At 40.3% G+C, this 22,713-nt stretch overlaps 1 protein-coding gene across 1 annotated transcript; it reads right to left on the bottom strand.

Moving 5' to 3' along the window:
• Positions 1-549: 549 nt before the first annotated feature.
• ARL14EPL (ADP ribosylation factor like GTPase 14 effector protein like) lies at positions 550-22,510 on the bottom strand. Its single transcript, XM_060146198.1, has 5 exons — positions 22,427-22,510; positions 6,396-6,514; positions 6,022-6,139; positions 4,308-4,447; positions 550-1,210 (listed from the first exon to the last, which is right to left on the bottom strand). The coding sequence occupies exons 3-5, from the start codon at positions 6,115-6,117 to the stop codon at positions 988-990; spliced, it is 459 nt and encodes a 152-aa protein (XP_060002181.1). The 5' UTR covers positions 6,118-6,139; positions 6,396-6,514; positions 22,427-22,510; the 3' UTR covers positions 550-987.
• Positions 22,511-22,713: the final 203 nt, after the last annotated feature.

The following is a 22,713-nucleotide window of genomic DNA, read 5'->3' as shown; positions in this document are numbered from 1 at the left end:
TAAAATTCTTGACCCCTGCCCCAGACCTAATCAGAAACTCTGTGGGTGGGGCAGAAAAATCTACCATACAACCAGTCTTCCAGGTGATTCTGATGTACACTGAAGGATGAGAACCACTGAGTTAGGGTAAACAGGACTCATAAAGACAAATTCAAAGAAGGCTGAGTGGAAGATTCTATAAACCTCCTACAATGTATCAGAATTGAAAAAGACCACATCATGTATCTAGTCAACTAGGTATCAAGGCTCTCAATTAGCCAACACACAACAATGTGCTTTCATATAATAACTTAAGTTTCCTCCTTTTGAAAAAATATTCTGAAATACTGATCCTGAAATAAAAAACAATGTAAACCACTGGCTTTTAGGATATTCAAGTCCTAATGTTTCCATTTCATAAATAAAATACAAGTTTCTAATAAAAATATTGCCAAGTATTACATTGCATTTTAATATTATTAAAATATCAATAATAAAAAAATGAGACTGTGGGTATGCAATAAAAAAATGAGACTTGGTATGCTAAGTCACAAGGTTTTGTTTTTTTCAAGCCAAATAACAATTCTGATTTAGAACTAGTGATGTGTAAGATTCTAAGGGTAACTAGCTATTATAAATGTATGATTCTATGTTCTATGTCAAGACAAGCTCCCAGCTACAGAATTCTGAAGATCTTCAGACTCCATTTCCTAAGATACCAGCAAAGAGGAAAGGGATTTTTAATCTGAGAGCAAAGTAGTGATGGAGGTGTCGGTGCTGATATCCATCTATGGGCACTCTCTTGGGTTACAAGGAGAGGAATTTGAGAGGAGGTCACAGCAGGAAGGTTAGAGAAGGATGGCCCATTCCCTACTGTTCTATGGCTTCGCAGAACATGAGTCTTAAGTAAATTTTTTAAAACATTTTCCCCCAGCCCTAAAATTCACCCAAGAGAAAGAGGTTGCCTTAAAGGTAAAGAAGAAACCGATCAGACCACGAGGGCAGCTCCTAGTCGGGAACGTTGAAGGGCAGCGCGCTGATGACCTCCCCAGACTCAGTGACGATGGCATCGTACACCCAGCGGCGGTTGCAGCGGCATTCAGGGCCACACTTGTTGGAGTTGCACTTGGGGCAGGGGTAGAAGCAGCCCAGGCAGTTCTTCTCCAGGCAATCGCACAGGTCAGCATCGTTGCAGATGAGCCTGCCGCTTTTGTCATACTTCTTCATAACTCTGCAAAGGAAAAGAATGACACTAACAGGACAGTGCAGTTTTCCTCAACATTGAGAATAGATTCTTGTGTAGCAATCTTCCCAGGTAGGCTCCCTTTACTCTGAGGAAGCAGCACCCTAAAGATGGTCCAGCAACACTTCAGAATGCTATAAGGCAACATGTCCTGGGAAATTCAGTCAATATGCACCAATTACCAAGGCAGTCAGGGCTGTCACCTAGAGTAAGGCTTCGTTTTTTCCAGCATGCTGGGGAATGTAATATCCCACCTAAGCAAATTTTGAGGAATAGCTGATTAAAGGCTATTAAAATTTCCTTCTACAAGTTTTTACTTAAAAATATAACCATCCTTGATGGAATTTCCCCCGATAAATTACATCCATTTTTCCTTTCTTAAGAAAAAGCACTATATACAGCTGAAACTAACACAACATTGTAAATCAACTATACTTCAATTAAAAAAAAAAGAGAGAAAAGAAGAAGCACTACAGTGAATACAGTCACATTTTGAATGACTCAAGAGAAGCATTGGAATTGTCTGTTACTATACCAACATCAATAAAAACAAAAACAAGCAAACTGAAAATTCCTCTGCTAACAGTCTTCTCATACCACTGCTTCTGTCCCTTTCTGATTCTGTTTTTTTTTACCCAGTGTGGGGGGCAGAAGGTGTCATAAACTCTGAGTGACAGCAGGAAGTTCTGTACCAGTGAGTACACCGTGCTTTGTGCCCTGACACTGCCCCTGTCGGCCTCTACAAGTCCAGGAAGCGAAAGGCTTTCACCAGGATTCTGCCACCTTCTCAAAATCAAACCATCTTGAAATAAATCCTTCAGTACTGAGCTGCTTGAAACCCTGAGAACGACAAAAGTACCTGTGTAGAGCCTGTATCCATTAGGACCAGTTGAAGTCAGAAAAGGCTGTGAAGTTATGACCTTCTGCACCCTTGGCCCCCAAGCAGGCATAACACCTCCTTCCCTTCCTGTTAGGTAATGCTATTCCATCCTCTTCCCTCTCCCAATAAAGCGGGGAAGGTTAAGGATCATTATGCAGACTTGCCTGATTATCTTACTGTAGCAGGACAGCCTTTCTGATGAGGATTGACATTTGAAGAACTTCATCTGAAGCATGAGAGTTCCTTCACCCACCAGGAAATGCAGATGTCAACAGACAAGGAGGTGTGAAATGTATTATGGGAATGGGGAGTCATGCAGCCAACAGAGAGCCTAGGTCAGACTCTGTCCTTCTCCCTGTGCCTTCACCCAAATACTCCCTGCCTTTACTCAGACATCAAGACACAAATCTTACAGATTCCTGCCCATCTGATGCTATACTCTATATAGTTCTGAGCTATCATAGGTACACAAAGTGTACAAAACATACATGCAGAGATAAAGAATAAAACACACTTCCACATATCCCAGCTTAATAAAGAGGTTTCACGCCTTTGACAACCTCTTCATGCTCCATCCGTTGTATCCCTCCACTCAGCCAAAAGGAACCACACCTTGATATCATAAAAGTCATCTCCTTGTTTTACTTTTCATTATGCCATATGTGTATGTATCTCCAAGCGCACCGCATTTTCCCTTCTGTAATTTGCTTTTTTAATTCGACATCATGATTTGAGATTCATCCATGGTGGCACATGTAGCTGTTTTCAGATATTTTCACATCTATATGTATTCCACAGTACAAATATACCAGCTACTTAACTTTTCCATTATGGGTGGGCATTTGGATTATTACTACTTTATTTTCTTTGCTATTGCAGGGATGCTATGAATTTCTTGAACGTGTCTCCTATTGTACATGTATGAGTTTTTGCAGGATATACACCCAGGAGTGAATATGTTAGGTCACAAGGTACATAGGTAATGCCAAGCTGTTTTAAAACAGGGCTTCCCTGGTGGCACAGTGGTTGAGGGTCCGCCTGCCGATTCAGGGGACACGGGTTCGTGCCCCGGTCCGGGAGGATCCCACATGCCCCGGAGCGGCTGGGCCCATGAGCCGTGGCCACTGAGCCTGCGCCTCCAGAACCTGTGCTCCACAACGGGAGAGGCCACAACAGTGAGAGGCCCGCGTACCGGAAAAAAAAAAAAAAAAAAAAAAAGAGGCTGTACTATTTTACACCTAATTCATGTCCCATAGCTTCATGAACAGTGATATCATAAGACTGAACTCTTTGCCCATCTGGTCGGGGGGGCACTTCCCCATACTGTACCAATGACTAAGGTTTAGCATCCTGAGTGCTCACTAGCCTTTTCTTCTATGAAATGCCTGTTCATTGTTGGCTTCGTTTTTCTCTTAGGATGTTTATCTTTTTCTTATTGATTCATATATATTTTAGATACTGATCTTTTAGATCATAAATAACTTCTCCCACCTTGTGATTTGTCTCTCATTATTTTTAGAATGTCTTTTAAAGGGCATAAAGTCTTAATTTTAATGTAGTCAAATATATCAACCTTTTCCTTGATGGTCTGCTTAATTTATGCCTCTGGTGTGCTAGCAATAATTGAATTTATGATACTTCTCTGCCCATCTGATACTGGAATTCATTCCCATGGTTATATTATTTCTCCTTCTAATGCACATCTTTCTTACTTTTAATCATCTCTCCTACTACAGCCATTATTCTAGTGCAAGGACTTCTGAAGCCTGTTTTTAAAAAACTGACTTCTATGGCTGGGCTTCCCTGGTGGCGCAGTGGTTGAGAGTCCGCCTGCCGATGCAGGGGACACGCGTTCGTGCCCCGGTCCGGGAAGATCCCACATGCCGCGGAGCGGCTGGGCCCATGAGCCATGGCCGCTGAGCCTGCGCATCCGGAGCCTGTGCTCCGCGACGGGAGAGGCCGCAACAGTGAGAGGCCCATGTACCGCAAAAAAAAAAAAAAAAACCACACAAAAAAAACTGATGCCTAGTTGGAGATTATAGTCTATTTCTTGAAATTGCTAACTTCCAGACATAAGGGGTGATACTGTACTTTAGAAAATACATTTTTAAGTAATAAAAAAGTGGCAACATTTAATTGCTTTGTCAAGGAGAATTCATGCATTTTGTAATCCCACGGATTAAATATAATAAATCATGATCTTACTTGTACTTTACAGAAAAATACTCATTCATCTTTGACATTCGTGCTTTCTTTTTCTGCTGCCTTGTTTCAGGATTAAAGTCTGCTACCTGTGGTCCGGGATTTTGAAATGCCAAGCATTTTAACTGTCGCTCTATCTGTTGCTATGAAACAAATAAACAAATAAAATATATTAGTAGTAAGAACCAGGTAATTTTATCTGCTTTACACAGAATCAAAATGAAGTGTCTGTAACTTTTACCATAATGGCATGAAAGCTTAGTTGTTTTAGCTAGAGTAATAAACAATTTAATCAGATTAAGTTTCAAAAGATGTTGTAAAACTTTTCAAATTAGGTCATTCTTTCTGAATAAACAAATACATAGTGTAAAACTATGTATAATAAAAAAAATAAAAAACAATCAAGGGGGAACAGAAGAATTCCCTTTATACCTGCAAAACACCCCTTGGCTTCTCAAATCTGCTGGGGATGAAAGTCAGAATTACCATTTTACGGTGGATAATGACAAGGGAGTAAAAGCCCTTCCGCCCAGGTAAAGTATCTCAAAACACAGTGAGAACACACAGTACACACAACCCTCCCCTGCAGTGCTCTAGGGCATCTCAGCACTCACTGCCCTGGGAGTGTGGACCCCATCAGGGCTCTGATGCAGAATGCAGCCACCTGAAGGATCCCCTCTCAGTCAAAGCCAGACTGCAAGAAGAAAATCTGGCTTGAATGACAAAATAGCATGTTAGTGGACATTTTCACAAGTCTCTGTTTGGGGATATTTATAATTTGAAATTAAATGGGGCCTAATTGGAAAGACAAGCAATAAAGATACTTCAATCAGTCCTGATAATTAATTTTGAACATACAGCACATATGTCAGGAGTGAAGGGAATGCTCCTCTGAAGGATTTTAGAAGAAAATAATCTGAGTGGCCCCCAAACACTTAGGCTAACACATATATGAAATACTACATTTCGAAACCAAAGGGAAACTTTCAATGTATGAATTTCAAGGTAACAAGTTAGTAACAGAATCTCGGGCTTTTCTGCAGTTTCTTTAGCTTAATAATAGTCTAGTCAGTCTAAAATAATATAGGTATGTTTCTTTAAAATTTCATTTTGGTTTGTGTGTATGGGTTTGTTTTACAAACAACCTTATGAAATGATCCTGTATTTAGGTATAGCTGCTCAATAAACACAACTTAGCACGATCTACTATTATTCTCAGTAGCAAAGCAAGAGTTTAGATGCCTCTGTTCAGATCTTGGCTCTGCCACTTGTTACTGGAGTGCTTTGAGCAAGTTCCTCCTTCTTCTAAGCCGTGGTTTCTTCTTTTGCAAAATGGGTTAACAACGGTATCTTGTGATAAGGGTTAGGTGAATTAACATATACCAAGCTTTAGAACAGGTACTAGCATATCATGGGGAAAAAAACCCCAAGGATTTGTTAAATAAAAATATTTGACCATATTCTCTACAAATTTTCTACTCCAAGGGTAGGATTTTATTGCACAGGATGCTGGGGACTGAGAGGCACAGAGGAGACAGGTAAGATGAGACCAGCTTCATGAAAGCGGGGTGAAGACAGGAGAAGCACTAAGGAGCAGAGATCCTTCCTGTGGATTCCTGATGGGGCCTACCTTCCCACCCAAATCTGGGGCATCTCAGAGATCCCCAAGTTGCGAACTCCCCAAATACCATGGAATCATAGTATTCACGAGCCATACCAGTTGCTTCTGTCCGATTTGACAGTTTTTCTCAGGAGAACTTTGACCTGCATGTCTCTCTTGCGTGGAATTGTTTTTTTCTGATTGTTCACTCATTTCTGATCACTAAAAAAAGTAACTGGAAAAAAGTAAAACACATTAATATCACATATCCCAAGTAACTTAATCCTGTGACTTTCCTGCTCTCTCCCTACATCTTACTTTCTTTAAAAACCAGACTTACTAGAAAAGCCATTTTCTCCCCTGGCTTCTTTTTTTTTTTTTACCACTCACTCTTAAATCCTGCATCTGACTCCCCCAGAACACTGTACTGATGCTCTGCTCAGGCTGGTGTTCCATGAGCAAATCAACTTCCATGAGCAAATCAACTGTACCTTTTACAGTTCTTAGCATCAGAGACCTCACTGGAGCAGGCAACCCTGGGACCAGCCACTCCTGCCCAAGAGGACTAGGAATTCTTAGATCTCCGTTCTTCCTCCTTTACACTTATTCCCTTGAAAGAGAAGAAGATACGTTAATGTCGTAGTACATCCCCAGTAACTTTGTGAAAATCTTCTCCGCTCCCATGGTTTCATTATAACCTTTTCAGAAATCATTGCCCAGGATGCCTCTAAAAGCTCCAACCTCCTCAACCAAGTTTTCTGACAAATTTCGAACACAACGTGTGCTAAATGGAAGTCATCAGTTTTCCATAAAACTCAGCTGCTTAAATGCCTGTAATTTAGTTTTTATTACATCTTTATTAGAGTATAATTGCTTTACAATGGTGTGTCAGTTTCTGCCTTATAACAAAGTGAATCAGCCACACATACACATATGTTCCCATATCTCCTCCCTCTTGCGTCTCCCTCCCTCCCACCCTCCCTATCCCACCCCTTTAGGTGGTCACAAAGCACCGAGCTGATCTCCCTGTGCTATGCGGCTGCTTCCCACTAGCTATCTACCTTACATTTGGTAGTGTATATATGTCCATGCCTCTCTCTCGCTTTGTCACAGCTTACCCTTCTGTAATTTACTTTTAAATACTTCTATATGTGTATACATACACACACACACATACAAGATGCGTACGTGTGTGTGTGTGTGTGTGTGTGTCAGGTGAAGCTAACACAGGTTGACAATCACAAATGCACAGTCCAGCCTGCTCTGCAGTGTTCTGTCAGAAAGGACCACGAGCCAGAGGAGGCTTCCGCAGCCCTGCTGCCTCTCCCGTCTCTTGTCAACTACCTGTGCTGAGTGCAGGGCGCTGTTTCTACCAAAGGACCTGAGCGTTACGCTTGACCAGTTCATCTGGCACCGCCACTCTGCCTGCCAACTGGAAATTCCAATTCCACCAATTCCAATTCCAACTGAGAATTCCAATTCTCCATTCTCCCTATGTCTAGGGCCGCTAGACACGGATTGTTCACTCTTCTGTATCCTCCGCTCCAGTTCCCAACATTAGGTTAGGAAGACGTGTTGATTTTTCTTTCCTACCATTCCTAGCATTGATTCTTCCTTTCCATTCTGTATCAGGGAGAAGCCACCCTAAAGATAGCAGCAGTAGTAGTCATAGTAGCAGTAGTACCTTACCCTTGACCAAGATGGGCTTATCGTTCCCCTCAGTTTGACTAAACTTCAGCCTTCTCCTGACTCTTTGCCTTGACCTCCCTTTTCTTAGATCCTTTACTTCAGAAAACATGTCATCGTAAATTCTTTCTCTGCTCCATTGAGATGTAAATCTTCTCCCAGCCCCAGCCAGTTTTATAACCCCAGAAGGTCTTTCTCAAGGGCTAGGAACCATCCCTTTGAAATGTAATCAGCCAGAAAGGCTGGGCTCCTATTTGCCAGTCTCTGTGGGAAGGTAGAAACCTAACTTGCTAATTGGTGGAATGGTGAGTGCCAATTAGCAAACACAGGTGACCTAATCACAGAGAAAAACATTTGCAAGCTCAGGAATTACTCAATGTGCCCAACACATCCCAGGGATCAATCTCTCCCCTAAAGTCCTCTAGTATTTTATTCCCACCTTTTATTTCAGTGGAGTTGAGCTCAGACTGAGTCCTGGCTTTCCTTCCCTATGACAGCCTTGAATAAAATCTACTTTGCCTGTTTCACTTGATTTGGCGCAGTTTTTGCTTTGACACTGTCACATGCAATTTCACATCTGATCAGCCACACATTCCCAGGGAGCATTTTCCAAGTTGTCTGGAGATGAAATCACATGGAGCTATTTTAAAAATGATAAATTCCCTGTCAAATGCCAGCCCTACTGGGGTTATCATTTGCAGAGGAAAATCGTGGTGATCTGTATAATGAATAAGTTCTCCAGGTGAATCCTATCCTTAGGCAATTATGGGAGATATTAGGATAGGTATAATTTTCTTCATCCAGTTTTGCCATCTGATCCTAAAACTATTGCCCATAATTTCTTCCTACCCCAAATTTATCTAAAACATTGTGGTCATGTTGATATTCCTAAACCAGAAATGTCTTTATCTTATTCCTATGCAAGGACTTCCGTGACTCCCCTCTGTCAGTAACATCCCACATCCCTGGTGTATCAGTGAAGGTCTATCAAAACCGACTCCAGCAACGTGTCTAGGCTCACCTCCCTGCATTCCTTACCTTGGGCCAAAGCTACTGACCGCCCCACTCCTGTTACCATCCCTCCCATCTCTTACCTAACTCATTCCTTCCCCTTTGAACTCTGGTTTATCTCTCTGCTCCAAGAAGCCTCCCCATCATCTGATCCTTGAAGGTTCCTTTCACTCTTGGGCTCTGTTTGAAGCTTCCTCAAGAAAATTGCCCCCAACGGGGCCCTAAACCTTCTAGCTTCTTCATGTAACAAATTTTCTTCCACGTGGGAATAGATATGACTTTATGATCATCTTTGCAAGCAAGAAAATCTTCTGAAAGAGCATCCATTTAACTGCATTAGGAGAAATGAATATTTTATGCAAATCCTCCACCCAAGATGCCTTTGGTTAAGTCCTTCATGAAATGTAGGTCTCCAAATATAGATTTGGGGGAAAACTTACTCGTATTTATTCATATTCTGAATAAAGCAAATGGAAATTATAATAGAATTTCACCAGGGCCTGAAATTGTAATTGGATTTTACTAGGAACCCAAAATATCTGTCCCAGGAAAAGTAATAAAATGGTTCAGAACTCCCTTTTTTCCCTGCTTGGCATTTCCCAGGCAGGGGTTCTTAACCAGAGAAGGAAAGCAGGGGGCTCTTGAACTTGGATGAATAGAGAACACATATTTATTTTCACTAACCTCTAACTGAAATTCTGGCATTGCCTTTTATTATAAGGCAAACAACAAACCACAATAGTCTGAGTAGCACTTTTGACCGATTTTTTTTTTTTTTTTTTTTTTTGCGGTACGCGGGCCTCTCACTGTCGTGGCCTCTCCCGTTGCGAAGCACAGACTCCGGACGTGCAGGCTCAGCGGCCATGGCTCACGGGCCCAGCCGCTCCACGGCATGTGGGATCTTCTCGGCCCGGGGCACGAACCCATGTCCCCTGCATCGGCAGGCGGACTCTCAACCACTGTGCCACCAGGGAAGCCCCTTGATTGATGTTTTTTTAACCCATTACAGTTGTTGTAGATATGTCAAAACGTTATTGACACTCATCTTCAAAATGATGGTAGATCTTAGACCTGCCGCTAGATCTTATTTGATATGTTGATAATAAAACATATATCACCATCATAAATTCTTTTTAACATTTTGGTAAGTGTATTTCAATATAATTGGTTTCCCTTGTAACCTTACAGATTTTATTTTATATGATTAAAACCATCATTCTGAAAAAAACTATCATCCTGAGAAATGGTCCATAGATATAACAGCTGACCAAAGGAGTCCATGACACACAAAAATAAGATTAAGAACCCTTGCAAAGAGGCAGAGAGAACCCACTGCTGCCACCTCATTGATCATGGTGATGAGAAACAACAGCTCCTGGCTGTAGAAGATGCTCATTTTCAAGGATAGGGCTGGAAGCAGTATGGTATATCCTGGGGAATTGCATTTAATGAAACACAAAGTGTATGACATCAAATTAACCAGCCCTCTGTTTTGTCCTAACATATGTCAGATTGCCTGTAAAAATCCACAATCTAGTCTAGCCCAAAGAGAAGCAGCGCCCCCATGTGGCAGACATAACACAGACTCCAAGGGCAGCCATCCTTAAAGTATGGCCCAAGGATGGGGCAACAGTTTAGCACCAGGCTTGGGCCAGAATGGATGTCAGACACTTCACTGGGTACATTGGGTAGTTTAGCTGATGTTTTCCTCCAGAGCAAGACTATCTATCTGGAGGAGGCAGTTCACTGATTTCCGATCTGGCCCAACCTTGATTCACCATGAACAGGAACTTTGAGTAGCACTGGAGTGCATTTTGGCTGCGACACTCATCTTCCTTCTGTGGTCAGTTCAACTCTCACGTGCAAGTTTCTCCCTCTATTAGAAATTTAGCTCTGGAAGCAGTCTTATACCTTTATCTCCCCCTAGAACTACTACTTTGTTAGTACTCAATTCATATTTCATAAATATTATGCTAATAATGCTAATTATTAGCCACCTACTATGTGCCAAGCACTTTGCTAACCGTTCTACATATATTATTTCATTTAATTCCACTGCAACGCTCTGAACTAGGTACTGTTATTTCTATTGAATATTTTACAGATGAGAAAACTGAGGCCCAGAAAGATCATTTAGGCCACAGGGGTTTAAAATCCAGACTCGTCTGACCTCCCAAACTAAGCTGTCTTGGGGATGTTACACTGCTTCAAGACTGATTTTAATGATGACCTCCATCTCTACATAGGCTGTTGCTAAGTGACCCCACAGAGCTTGTTCAAAATGAAGCCTGGACTAGGAACAGGGGACGATGCATTTAGATGATCATCTCCAGTTTGCCTCGTCCAGTTCCTCTGTCATAGCACACACCTCCAAAGTGTGCTGGGAAGAAGGTTCCCATCTCAGACACATGAGCCACATCTGACCTCCGGATTGGATTTGGAAGTCAGCCGGAAAGAAGAGAGTCACACGTAGACAAAGTCATCCTGGAAAATGCCTTCAGAAAATGCTGCCTGGGAAAGACCCTATACAGCCAGGCCTTTCTCCAGTTTCTCAGGTTAGGAATCGGATGAAGTAGTTGACTTACTTACACACATATAGGAGCCAGCATGGTTGAATTATGTTTACCTTTAAACCTCAGATCTGGAACCCTGGCAAGTTCCACACTCTATGAGGCCTCAGGAACTAGGTCACCCTAGAAACAGCACTGGGTCCAGAGCCCCACCTTCCTGCTCACTCTGAGGCACAGGTCATCCAGGGAAATGCAGTAAAATGACTCACACCGTAAGCACTTACCCTTATCTTCAGGAGGCCTCCAGCACCGTAAGGTTGAATTTATGTAAGCAGATGGTGTCTTGCACAAGGTGGAGTATTTTTTCTACTTTGATCCCTAAGGACACTAGCAAATTATCAAAAGAGGAAAAGCATTCAGTTTAAACGCTTGCTCAGAAGTTGGTCTCCACTTTTACTCAGTAGCAGATAAAGGGGTTTATTCAGAGACACTACCTGTCAGACACCCCTCAGAAAATATTTAGAAGTAAAACACACATGCATATTGTCATTCAAAGCCCTTGCAGGAGAGAGTCAAGCTATTTCAATCTCATTCTGTCTCTAGCCTCAGTTCCCATCCCTGGTAAAAATGACAGATCACTAAGATAATTGGCAGGTGAGCCAAATCCCACCAGGGACATATTTGGAAGAGAAACAACTGCTGTGCTGGTGATCAATTAAATCATTCCCTTGCTGCTCCCTCCCAGATGATTCAACTGTTTTCAAAGCCACAAAACTCGTAACCTCCAACAAAATCTCCACTGCCATTTGTCTGTAAGGATTAAAAGTAATTTTGACCCAAGCCTTTGAGAGTGTTTTTAGATAAACAATGTTAATGCTTTAGAAACAACTTTATTTGCAGTGTGTAAAGATTCCTAGGAATACTTTTATTGCTGGATTTGCCAAAACACACACACACACACACACACACACACACACCCTTCTGTGGCTCAATGTAAAATAATGTGAAAACACTATCATAGATTTAAAATAATTTGAAATGCACTCAGCAGAGAATCTGATAAGCTATGCAACCATATCATTGCTTTTTTTTTTTTTTTTTTTTGCTAACGCCAGGAAGGCAACAGTCTGGGGTAGCTCTGAAACCAAAGCCCCTGCAGGGCTCTTCTGGGTCAGTTACAGATCGGCATCCCCGAGGGCCTCTCTACTCACACCTCACTTATAATCTGGATCTCTTGAATTATGCATTTAAATTCTTCCTTGCAACTTTAAGGATTATAAAAAACAGAAACCTGTCTGCTTACTCTGCCCCATCGATGGAAAGCAGAGAAGGAAGAAAATTCTTTTATGAGACAGCAGCCTGGGCCATTTCAGCCTTATGCTGATAAATATACATTCAGCATTGTCCTGATAAATATACTTCAAAACCACTCATCCCATATTTCAAGTGTGGAGGTCCTTTTTTCTAGATCCCTAGCGTCTTTTTATGCTCATTTCTTAGTTTTCAGTTTCATGCCTGCAACAAAAAGAACCCCAACTCTCTTCTGCTCTTAACTACAACACATTAATATGGCAATTATCATTCAGAGTCAACATTCCGTGACCAGCTTTTGCCTCTTCTCTCTCTACCAGCCTCGGAGGAAATCAAGTTTAAGCGCATCATTTGAAAAGGAGCGTCTTTCCAATGATGACTTTCACAGTTTCGTTAGTGCCTACTTCTTAATGAGAGTTGCCTTGCCAAGCTGAAGCGGTGGGCTGTAAAGAGAAAGTACACATACCTTTAAGTCGGTTGACAAAGAAGGGAAGAATACTGGACAAAAAGAGAAACTGTAGAGCCTTGTTTCCTTTGTTTTGCTGAGAAACTATAGAACCCTCCGGAGGAAAAGTCAGAAGGCCCCTAAGGTGCTCCTTAACTCTTGTAATAGTGGCTGAGAGGAGGAGAGGTAGAAAAACGGAGCGGGTGGGAGGTGAGTGTAATTGCTAGCTCTCTCTTCCACCATGAGTCTATCTAAAATCATATGAAATCAGGGAATGATCATTCGTCTGCTCATCCATCTTGCATCTGCAATAAGCAACAAATCTAGAGTTTACAATTTGACTGTACTGCTCGGTGTCGTATCTCGACTTCAGATATTCAACTAATGTTAACAGCCAATTGCTGCCCGGCTATTTTTATACTTCAGTGTAAATCGCCCAGTATATATACACTCACACACACATTATAGGTACGTATATGTAGTATTCTCGCAAAGAACAAGAAAAGGAAACAAAATCGTCAGTTACAAGAGCTTCCAACCCATCAGGCAATGATATAAAGCCTGAAGGTGGTGCCGGAATTCAATATATTTGACCTGACCTTTACATCCGTTAAGTAACTGCTATGTTTCTGAGATTACACTGTAAGTACTGCATATAAAAAATATACACGATATTGCATATATATGATATTGCATCTATATATTTAAACTAAAAACCATTTAGGAAAAAACTGGGTTGTCCCAGGAGAAAACTAAAGCACTTTTATAAGCTGCGACTAAGACATATTAATCTCTAAATTACAGCCCTCTAATCACTGTCCTCTGCCACCAGGACTCAGCTATTGTGCTGTGAGTCATTAAAACCACTTCCCAGGCAGGTTAATACCCATCTCATTCATTTGTGAATTATAAGGTAAAAACCGCCGTTTCATTCTTAATTACTTTTGCAGCAAAAACAAGGAAAGGAAACAAAAACTTCAGTTTTAAGAGCTTGCAATCCATCTGGCAGTGATGCAAAACCTTAAGGGGGTACCAGAATTAAGTATGTTTGACCTGAACTTTAAAACCATTAGGCAAAAGCTATATTTTTGAGATTACGCGATAAATTCTGCGCATCAAAAATGTGTCATCTTGCCATTTAAGAACTGCCAATTCCATCTTGCCAAGTAAGGATTGATAAACCTTGAATCAGGTAAAAATCCTACCAGACTTTTTCCACAGTCAATCACACCTTACAAAAATACATGCTTTGGCCAACGTTTAGCTTTATTCTTGTTCTTTTTTAAAAAAATTAATTTATTTTTTTATATAGCAGGTTCTTATTAGTCATCCATTTTTTACATATTTGTGTATATATGTCAATCCCAATCTCCCAATTCAATCCACCACCACACCCTGACCGCCCACTTTCCCCGCTTCGTGTCCATACATTTGTTCTCTACATCTGTCTCTATTTCTGCCTTGCATACTGGTTCATCTGTACCAGTCTTCTAGATTCCACATATATGCGATATATATGATATTTTTTCTCTTTCTGACTTACTTTACTCTGTATGACAGTCTCTAGGTCCATCCACGTCTCTACAAATGACCCAATTTTGTTCCTTTTTTATGGCTGAATAATATTCTTACACACTTAACAGGAGAAGGTACTTTTTACAGATCTTACCACACAAGATGCTACAGAAAGAACAAACATATCAAGGGCCAAATACAAGGCAGTAATCCTCTTAAAACTGGAGGAAAATCTTCTAAAGGATAAGGATTGTGATCAACCAAGAAAAGTTCCAACTGAAAACCTTTTAAAAAAATTTAAGTGCTAAGAAATAAATGTGCCACAAGTTCGAAAGTTATAATTCCTCTTATTTCTTCAATTTAGAAAAGAACATAGGGGATTTCCCTGGCGGTCCAGCGGTTAAGACTCTGCGCTCCCAATGCAGGGGGCACAGGTTCGATCCCTGGCTGTGGAACTAAGATCCCACATGCCACCCAGCACAGCCAAAAAAAGAATATAAATTATGCAAAATAATTTCCTGTGTTATTTCCAAGTTTCTCAAGTAAAATCTAATGGCCTTTTTTTTTATAGCACAGGGAACTATATTCAATATCTTATAATAACCTGTAATGGAAAAGAATCTGAAAAACTATATATATATATATATATATATATATATATATATATACACACACACATGCATCACTGAATCACTTTGCTGTACACTTGAAACTAACACAACATTGTAAGTTAACTATACCTCAATTAAAAAGAAATAAAGGAGAGACCTGGCTAAAAAAAAATAAAATCTAATAGCTTTTCAAACTAATGATTTAAGTAGCAAATCTTCAGAGGAACTTTACATCATTTTTAAAAAAGATAACCGTATAATTTTAAAAGATGGAAGAGTACTTTTTAAAGTTAATAATACCTTGCTAAATTTGCTAGTCCTGAATTTATTGCACTCTGACGTGACTTTGACTAAGAAAAATTTTTTTTTTCCTCTTCAGATGTTCTCAGGTTTTCTAGACCTTAAGTTGATGTAATTTAAAATTGGTTGCTTTTTAAAAATTAAGGATTCACATACTAAAACATTCCTCAGTTACCTGTTAATTCCTGGAGAGTAAAATTCTTTATGCTCATGAGTTATATAATTTAATTTGTCAGTTTGTAGCTATCTGTATATGAATTTGTAACATACACTGTATGGTTGACCCTTGAACAACATGGGTTTGAACTGCACAGGTCCACTTATACATGGAATTTTTTTTTTCAATATTAAATACTACAGTACTACACCAGCCACGGATGGTTAAATCTGCTGATGGTTGAATCCGTGGATTGTGAAAAACCTCAGACACAGAGGAACTCTGGATATGGAGGGCTGACTACAAGTTATACTTGGATTTTGCCATCATAGTGGGCCAGCACCCCAAACCCCACATTGTTCAAGGGTCAACTGTTACTTTAAAAATAACACCACTCATAAGCTTATTTATTGTAGTATTTTTTAAACTGTGAAATACTGGAATACCCAGACACAGGGGAGTGGTTGAATAAAGTATGGTACATCCACATGTACCATAAATGTAGAGTACTATACGGCTGTGAAGAAAGAATAAAGAAGATCTCTATGAAGTGATATAGAGTGATTTCCAGAGTATACTATTAAATGAAAATAACATAGTAAAAAGAGTATTTAACCTTCATGTAAGAAAGTATATACTACCCTCATGTAAGAAAGAAGGGGATATAAGAAAATTTGTTACTTGTAGCCAAATAATCTTAATAAACTTAATGTGATGTAGGGTGTGGCTTATAAAATAATTAAAAAGTCACTGACTTTGAGAGTCATGAAAATCTAGGGAGGGGCTGTGGTAGGAAACTCTCTAGTTTAACTTCTTAAATGCATTAGCAGCCTTCTAAGCAGCTACTGAACAGGCTCTCACTGGGCTTGTCCAACCCTCTATTGGAAAGATGTCAAAGAGACAAATCCTTACTCTCTGGTGAATTACAGGTTCACTGGGGTTTTTGTTTGATTAAGGTACTGTTACATTGTGAAGCTCTAGTGAGTTGTACTTTTGAAAGGACAAACTTCCTAGTGGGAAACACCGTGAAGGGTCAGCAGTGAATGAAGCTGGTAATCTGAACTTGGACCAGTGGCTCCATCACTGGAGGTGCTCACTGGGATCTATTACGACTACTCTTCAAATCATTCACTTAGCAAGCACTGATTAAATACCTCTCTTGGTAGGCACTAATAAAATGACAAATAAGACATGGTTCTTCTCCTTAAAGAGCTCAAGTCTAGTAGAAGGAGATAGGTAAACACATAAATACAAGATGTGCATCACACGTGCTCAGGACACTGCCAGGGCCAGTGGAGGCAGTGGAGGAACAGCTGGTTTTCCCTGGGAAGAGACGTATCAAGAAGGGCTCCCAAGGAGAGGTGGCAATTGAGTTAATCTTAAAAAATGGACAGGGAAAACTCAGGTAGAGAGGGAGTGGGGTGTGCATTCTAGGAGGATGGAGCTGCTCCAAGCAAAAGCTGTATGTAGGAGGAGAAGAGATTAGTGGGAGGTGGGAGGGGTTGTCCTGGCTACGGTAAGGCTGAACTCCAAGTGCACTGCAATAGCATCTTTGTATTTAGATAGACTCTGATGAATGTCATTCACAATGACAAAAATAGGGCGGTTGGTGGGCAGTTGAAATAAGGCAAGGGAGAGGAGAATTAGCAGAGTTATGCAACTTCAGGACCCCCAGCAGCTCCGTTTTGGAAAACCATTAAGATGGTTTTACACAATTTCTTACCTGAACAGAGATCAGTATAAGTGCACATGTTGTACAGGTGAACAATTTTCTTTTTAAAAATATTAAGTTGTTTTACAATATTACTATTATATTTACTACTATTATTATATATTTACTATTATTTGTTATTAGCATTTTATTTGTTATTACTAGAACATAATTAATATTATGCTAATATTGCTCTACTAAATTGATTTACTAACATCATAGGGCACTTCGTGAACTCTTTCATTCTCAGAACACATTTCGTATTTGCTGCACCTAAATTCGTTCCTGTTACTCTTTCTTCCAGGAATGCCTTCCCATCACACCTTAAAAAAATTATAGACATTTGTTGTGTAACAAAAGCTTTAAAACAGGCATCTTTGACCCAGCAATTCCTCTTTGGGGAATTTCTTCTAAGAAAAGACAAAGCTCATTGCAAAAATTCACATCTTGTATAACTGCTAGGTTATAGAGCTCCTAGGTTGGGAGAGTAAAAATTTAATGACTTAATTATCAAACAAAATTATATAATACAATGTAGCCATTAAAATGATATTATGGAACTGTATTTGTTAATAAGACAAAAGATATACATACTTTACTGTTAAAGAAGTAGATTCCAAATGAGAATCTAGAGGGATTTTTTTTTCCCCTTCTTGAGACAGTTTTAGTAGGTCATATATTTCTAGGACCTTAACTTTAACCATTTCTCCAAAGTTTTCAAACTTATTGACATAAATTTTTTCATAATAGCATCAAGTTTTCTTTTATGTCTGCAGCATCTGTAGTTATCTCTCCCTTTTTATTCCTAGTACTAGTGTTTTACTACTTCTCCAACGTTTCTCATCTTGTCAAAGAAAAGCTCTCTCTTCCCTTTCTTTCTTTCTGTCTGTCTTCCTTTCTCTCTTTCTTTTCTATCTCATGTCCTTCTATTTTGGGTCTATTTTAATTTTATTTTTCCATTGTCTTAAGATGTATGCTTAGCTCATTTATTTTGATTCCTTATTTTTCTAATATAAGCATTTGGGGACATAAATCTCAGTAGGTTTGTCTCAGCCAGCTCAGTTTACTTTTTCTCTTCTTCTCTCCTTTTATCATCTCTCTTCTGAATCCTATCTCTGATTTGATTTCTTGTTTCAAAGAGGAAATGTTTCCTAATTTTTTTTATTCCATGGAGAACTTTGTTCATATTTTCTTCCGCTTTATGGTGTATTTGTCCTGCTATGTATTTTTTATCAGTTATTTGGTTTTGCTTTCTTCCTAGTGCCTTTGCATAGGTTCCATTCTGATCCTTCCTGATGATCTCTGGTCTTTGCACGGAGGCCATTCTTTCTGGCTTCACATGTGCTCCTGACTTGCAATTCAGCTTGGAATGTCCCTAGTTCTTTTATTGATCAATACTAGTACCTGCAGGGCTGATTGCCACCCACCCTGTCTCCCCCATCCTACCACTCCAACAGCAAGTGTAGCTTGTCTGTGTGCCACCAAACTCTGCCCCATTTTCTCTGTCACTCAGGCCCCAGGGACGTGCTGGAAGCCTGTCTGAGGCTTTCAGTTCCAAGGAAAGTGTTTCTAGTTTTCCTCAGGGTCTGCTACTTCATTTTGGAAGTCTCTGCCTATCGTCAGTGATCCACAGAAACATACGTTCGCTCTCAGATTGCTTTCACAATTGGGTCCACATTTTACTTTATTTAGCAGTAATTATTCATGGGATGTGGTTTTCTGACTGTACTCTGTCTCCCAAGTACACTGAATAAGGAATTTTTATCTCTGTTTCAGACCCCCACAGTTAGCAGGTCACCTTGGGATCCTAACCTGGTTTCTCTGCCTTCTGTCCTTCATATCTCCAGATGTCGCTACCACGGTTGTCCTCCTAAAATCCTCTTACACCATGTCACTTTCCTCCTCCAACAATTTGGTGGTGCTCTGTGATCCTCAGCCTTTGATGACATGACCTATGTCTACTTTCCCAGCCTCATTGTCACTGCATCCTTCATTAACCTGACCCTAAATGACAGGAATGTTCCCACCACCAGGACCCACTTAATGCTTTCCTCCCAGTCTCCCTGCCCAATGAGGTTAAGCACCCCTGCTTCTATGTCTCCAAGCTTGTGTTGTAGTTAATTAATCTACACACTTATCTCTTATGATAGACTTCTCTCACTTCAAAGCAGCATCTATAAGACTTCTTCATTCTATAGCATGTGTCACAGCAACTAGCACATTGGTGTTCAATACAAGAACAGTAACAGAAAGGAGCAATGCCACATTTATTGCTGGAAATAGTAATCTGGGGATCTGTTTCCTGGGAATCTGAGCAATATAATGCACTTTTCCTTGGGTCTAACCCACTCCCTCAACCCTATGTCTATCCCACCCTGCCCAGTTAAGTTGGACGGTAAGATCCCTGCCTTGCATAATTGGCAAAGCAAACCTTAAGGTTCACACACAACGGGGCCTGAGAGCACACCCTCCCAAAGAATCTCATATCTGTAATGTGTCCTCTCTTTTTACTACTGCTGTAACCTAAATCAGCATAGTGTTGATCTCAAACTTGTGTTTTTCTTATTAAAAAAACAGAAATAGACTCACTGACATAGAAAACAAACTTATGGTTACCAAAGGGGAAACTGGGGGGGAGGGATAAGTTGGGAGTTTGGGATTAACAGATACACACTACACATACACACTGTATATAAAATAGATAAACAACAAGGAACTACTGTATAGCACAGGGAACTATATTCAATATCTTACAATAAACTATAATGGAAAAGAGTCTGAAAAAGAATATATATATGTATATCTCACATGGATAACTGAATCACTTTGCTGTACACCTGAAACTACCACAACATTGTAAGCCAACTATACTTCAACAAAAAAACCCACAAAACACAAACCAAACCTCATGATAACATATTCTTGTATGTATAAAGAAAAAACGCTAGCTATTGACGGTAGATATCTCTGGATTTTTGTATTACATTTTATTATTTTATACACTTATCCATTTGCTGTAATAAACATGTACTTTACAATTTTTTTAAGTATTAATAAATATTTTTAAAGATACTTCTGAGAATAAATGTACAGTTCTCCTGTAGTATTGCAAAAATAAATACTTCCAGCAGATGGCGCAAAACCTTAATCTAGAATTAAAATAGATTTAAAAAATAATAACCCTTACTACTGCAAGAATGCCATGTAGAGGGGATGTTTCTTAGTGACCAAGGATCAGTCAAAATGCACACTGGCTCTAGAATTTTTGTGTTCATCGAATGTAATTTGTTTTACTTCTACAGTCAAAGGTGAGTCATTTCAGAGGTAAATAAGGGGACTCTGAAGAGGGGACGTATGGAGGCTGCAGCCCAGGATGATTTATGTAGTGTCAACGTGATGTCGCACCTGCAAAGGGCTTTGCAGATCATACAGTCGATCAGTTTTCACACACTGCTTTTTAGATTTTTCTCTAAATAAACTCTAATATATGAAGCCAACAAAACTGGAGCTATCCTAATTGAAGTGGGGACTGGGGACAAGAGCCATCCCAAGCATTCTCTTTGTCCAAGCTTCTCCAACCCTCACCCACCCCCTCACCCGTGGCTGACATAATCAAGAATTGGCTATACTTAATCAACAGCTATGCAATCCATAATATACTTCTAAGAAGCCCTAGAGAAAACCACTAATGCAGTGCAATACTTTCACTTTGCTGCTGAGAAAAGGGATGCTCAGAGGAGAGTTTCCAATATGAAATGAGAACATATATAAAACCAACTAAAAAAAGTCATTAATTGCTTTTAAAAGAAAAACATCAATAAGGACATTCAAAATGCATCAATAAATTCAACACTAATAGATTCCACACATTTGACATCTGCAATTAGAATTTATGTTGAATTAAATTTCTGATATATTTAACTTAGGACTCACTTAAATCCTTTTTATGATTTAAAAATCCTTTTCAATCCTTTTTATGGTTTATGCAAACTATAGGAACTCAGCATTTCAGCTAAAGCTAGCTTTCATGAGTAATATAGCATATTCTTGGGTAATATAAGCATATTCATTTGTATCAATAAAGTTTACTTATGTCAATAAAATAGCCTTAAGCTGTACTTCCTGTACAGTCTATATTTCAAAATGCAATTATAAACCATAACAAATAGTGATTTGACTGCATGAAGCCAGTTTTTTTAGAACATTTGCAATTCCATAAAAATCTGTCTAAATAATGTTTGCAAAGTAGAAGCAACAACTTATTTAAATGCATTCACCTAAAGTTTCTTTTCAGCACAAGTCCAAATTTAACTTTCTTTAAAAAGTCATTTTTAGAGTTATCCTTTGTGTTGAACAACCATATCCACGTGAAGCACTGCCTGTTATTTCTAAGAGCTGCCTGCTGTCTGGTTTACCGTAGGTGTGTGTGGAGTAAAAATGTTCACCTGTGCCTTCTCAGCATATTAACCATGTCCGAAGCTGACAGTTAGAAAAACCCAAAGTAAATGGGGTTTGGCAGTAAACGAGTTGATCTTAAATTCTGACTTCTGCCTCTCCCAGCACTGTGGCCTTACGTCTCTGTTTCCCCATGTGTTAAAATCAGAATAATTATACTGACCTGAGTAGGTTATTAAGCCATTATCTGTCAGTTCCAAATCCACCTTTTTATTCTCAGCCATGTAATGTTAGGGACCCTGCAAACCACACTTTGATTTTGCAAGCTCTGCCAACGGGGGGCGCTGAGGGACAAGAGAAGGCTGGAGGAGCAAAAGGGCTTGCTCCTTCCTGCTTGCTTCTTGCTTCTGCCAGCAACACCTCAGCAACGATTCTTGCTCCTGACAGTGGCTGCTGGATTCCAGTTCTCAGGATCCCACCCCCATCCCTTAGACTCAGCCTAATGTGTCCCCTCAGAGATATCAGCACCAGCTGCCCAGAGTCCCCACCCCCATAGGTGACCCACAAACCGGAGGAAAATCACAACTGCAGAAGTTCTCCCCAAGGAGTGAGGAGTCCAAGTGTCACAATGGACTTCCCGGCCCAGGGGTTCTGCACTGGGAAGATGAGCCCCCAGGACATTTGGCTTTGAAGGACAGTAGGGCTTCCTTTCGGAAGAGCCAGAAGGCTGTGGGAAAGAGACTCCACACTTAAAGGGCGTGCACAAAATCTCACACTTTCCGGGACCCAGGGCAGAAGCAGTAATTTGAAAGGAGGCTGGATTAGACCCACTTGCTTATCCCGGAGAAGCAGGAGGCAGTTAGGACTCACCCTGGGGACACAGACGCTGGCAGCAGCCATTTGTGGGAGCTCATCCAGCCACGAGGACACTGGTGGTGGTAAACGCCATTTCAGAATCCTCCTTTTAGCTTATTAGTGCCGGGACCAGGCCCCACCCACCAGCCAGTCTGCACTAGACTTGGATTGCTCCGGGCCAAGCAGCTAGCTGGGAAGGGACACAGCACCACCGATTAGCAGGCAGCCTGCTGAAGGACCCCCTGAACTCCAGCCAGGTCAGGACACAGCCCCACCCACCAGAGGGCTGGCACTAACACCTG

The sequence above is a fragment of the Lagenorhynchus albirostris genome, chromosome 3 (assembly GCF_949774975.1).
Source record: "Lagenorhynchus albirostris chromosome 3, mLagAlb1.1, whole genome shotgun sequence".
Taxonomy (NCBI): Eukaryota; Metazoa; Chordata; class Mammalia; order Artiodactyla; family Delphinidae; genus Lagenorhynchus; species Lagenorhynchus albirostris.
This window is presented reverse-complemented; position numbering and strand designations above follow the sequence as displayed.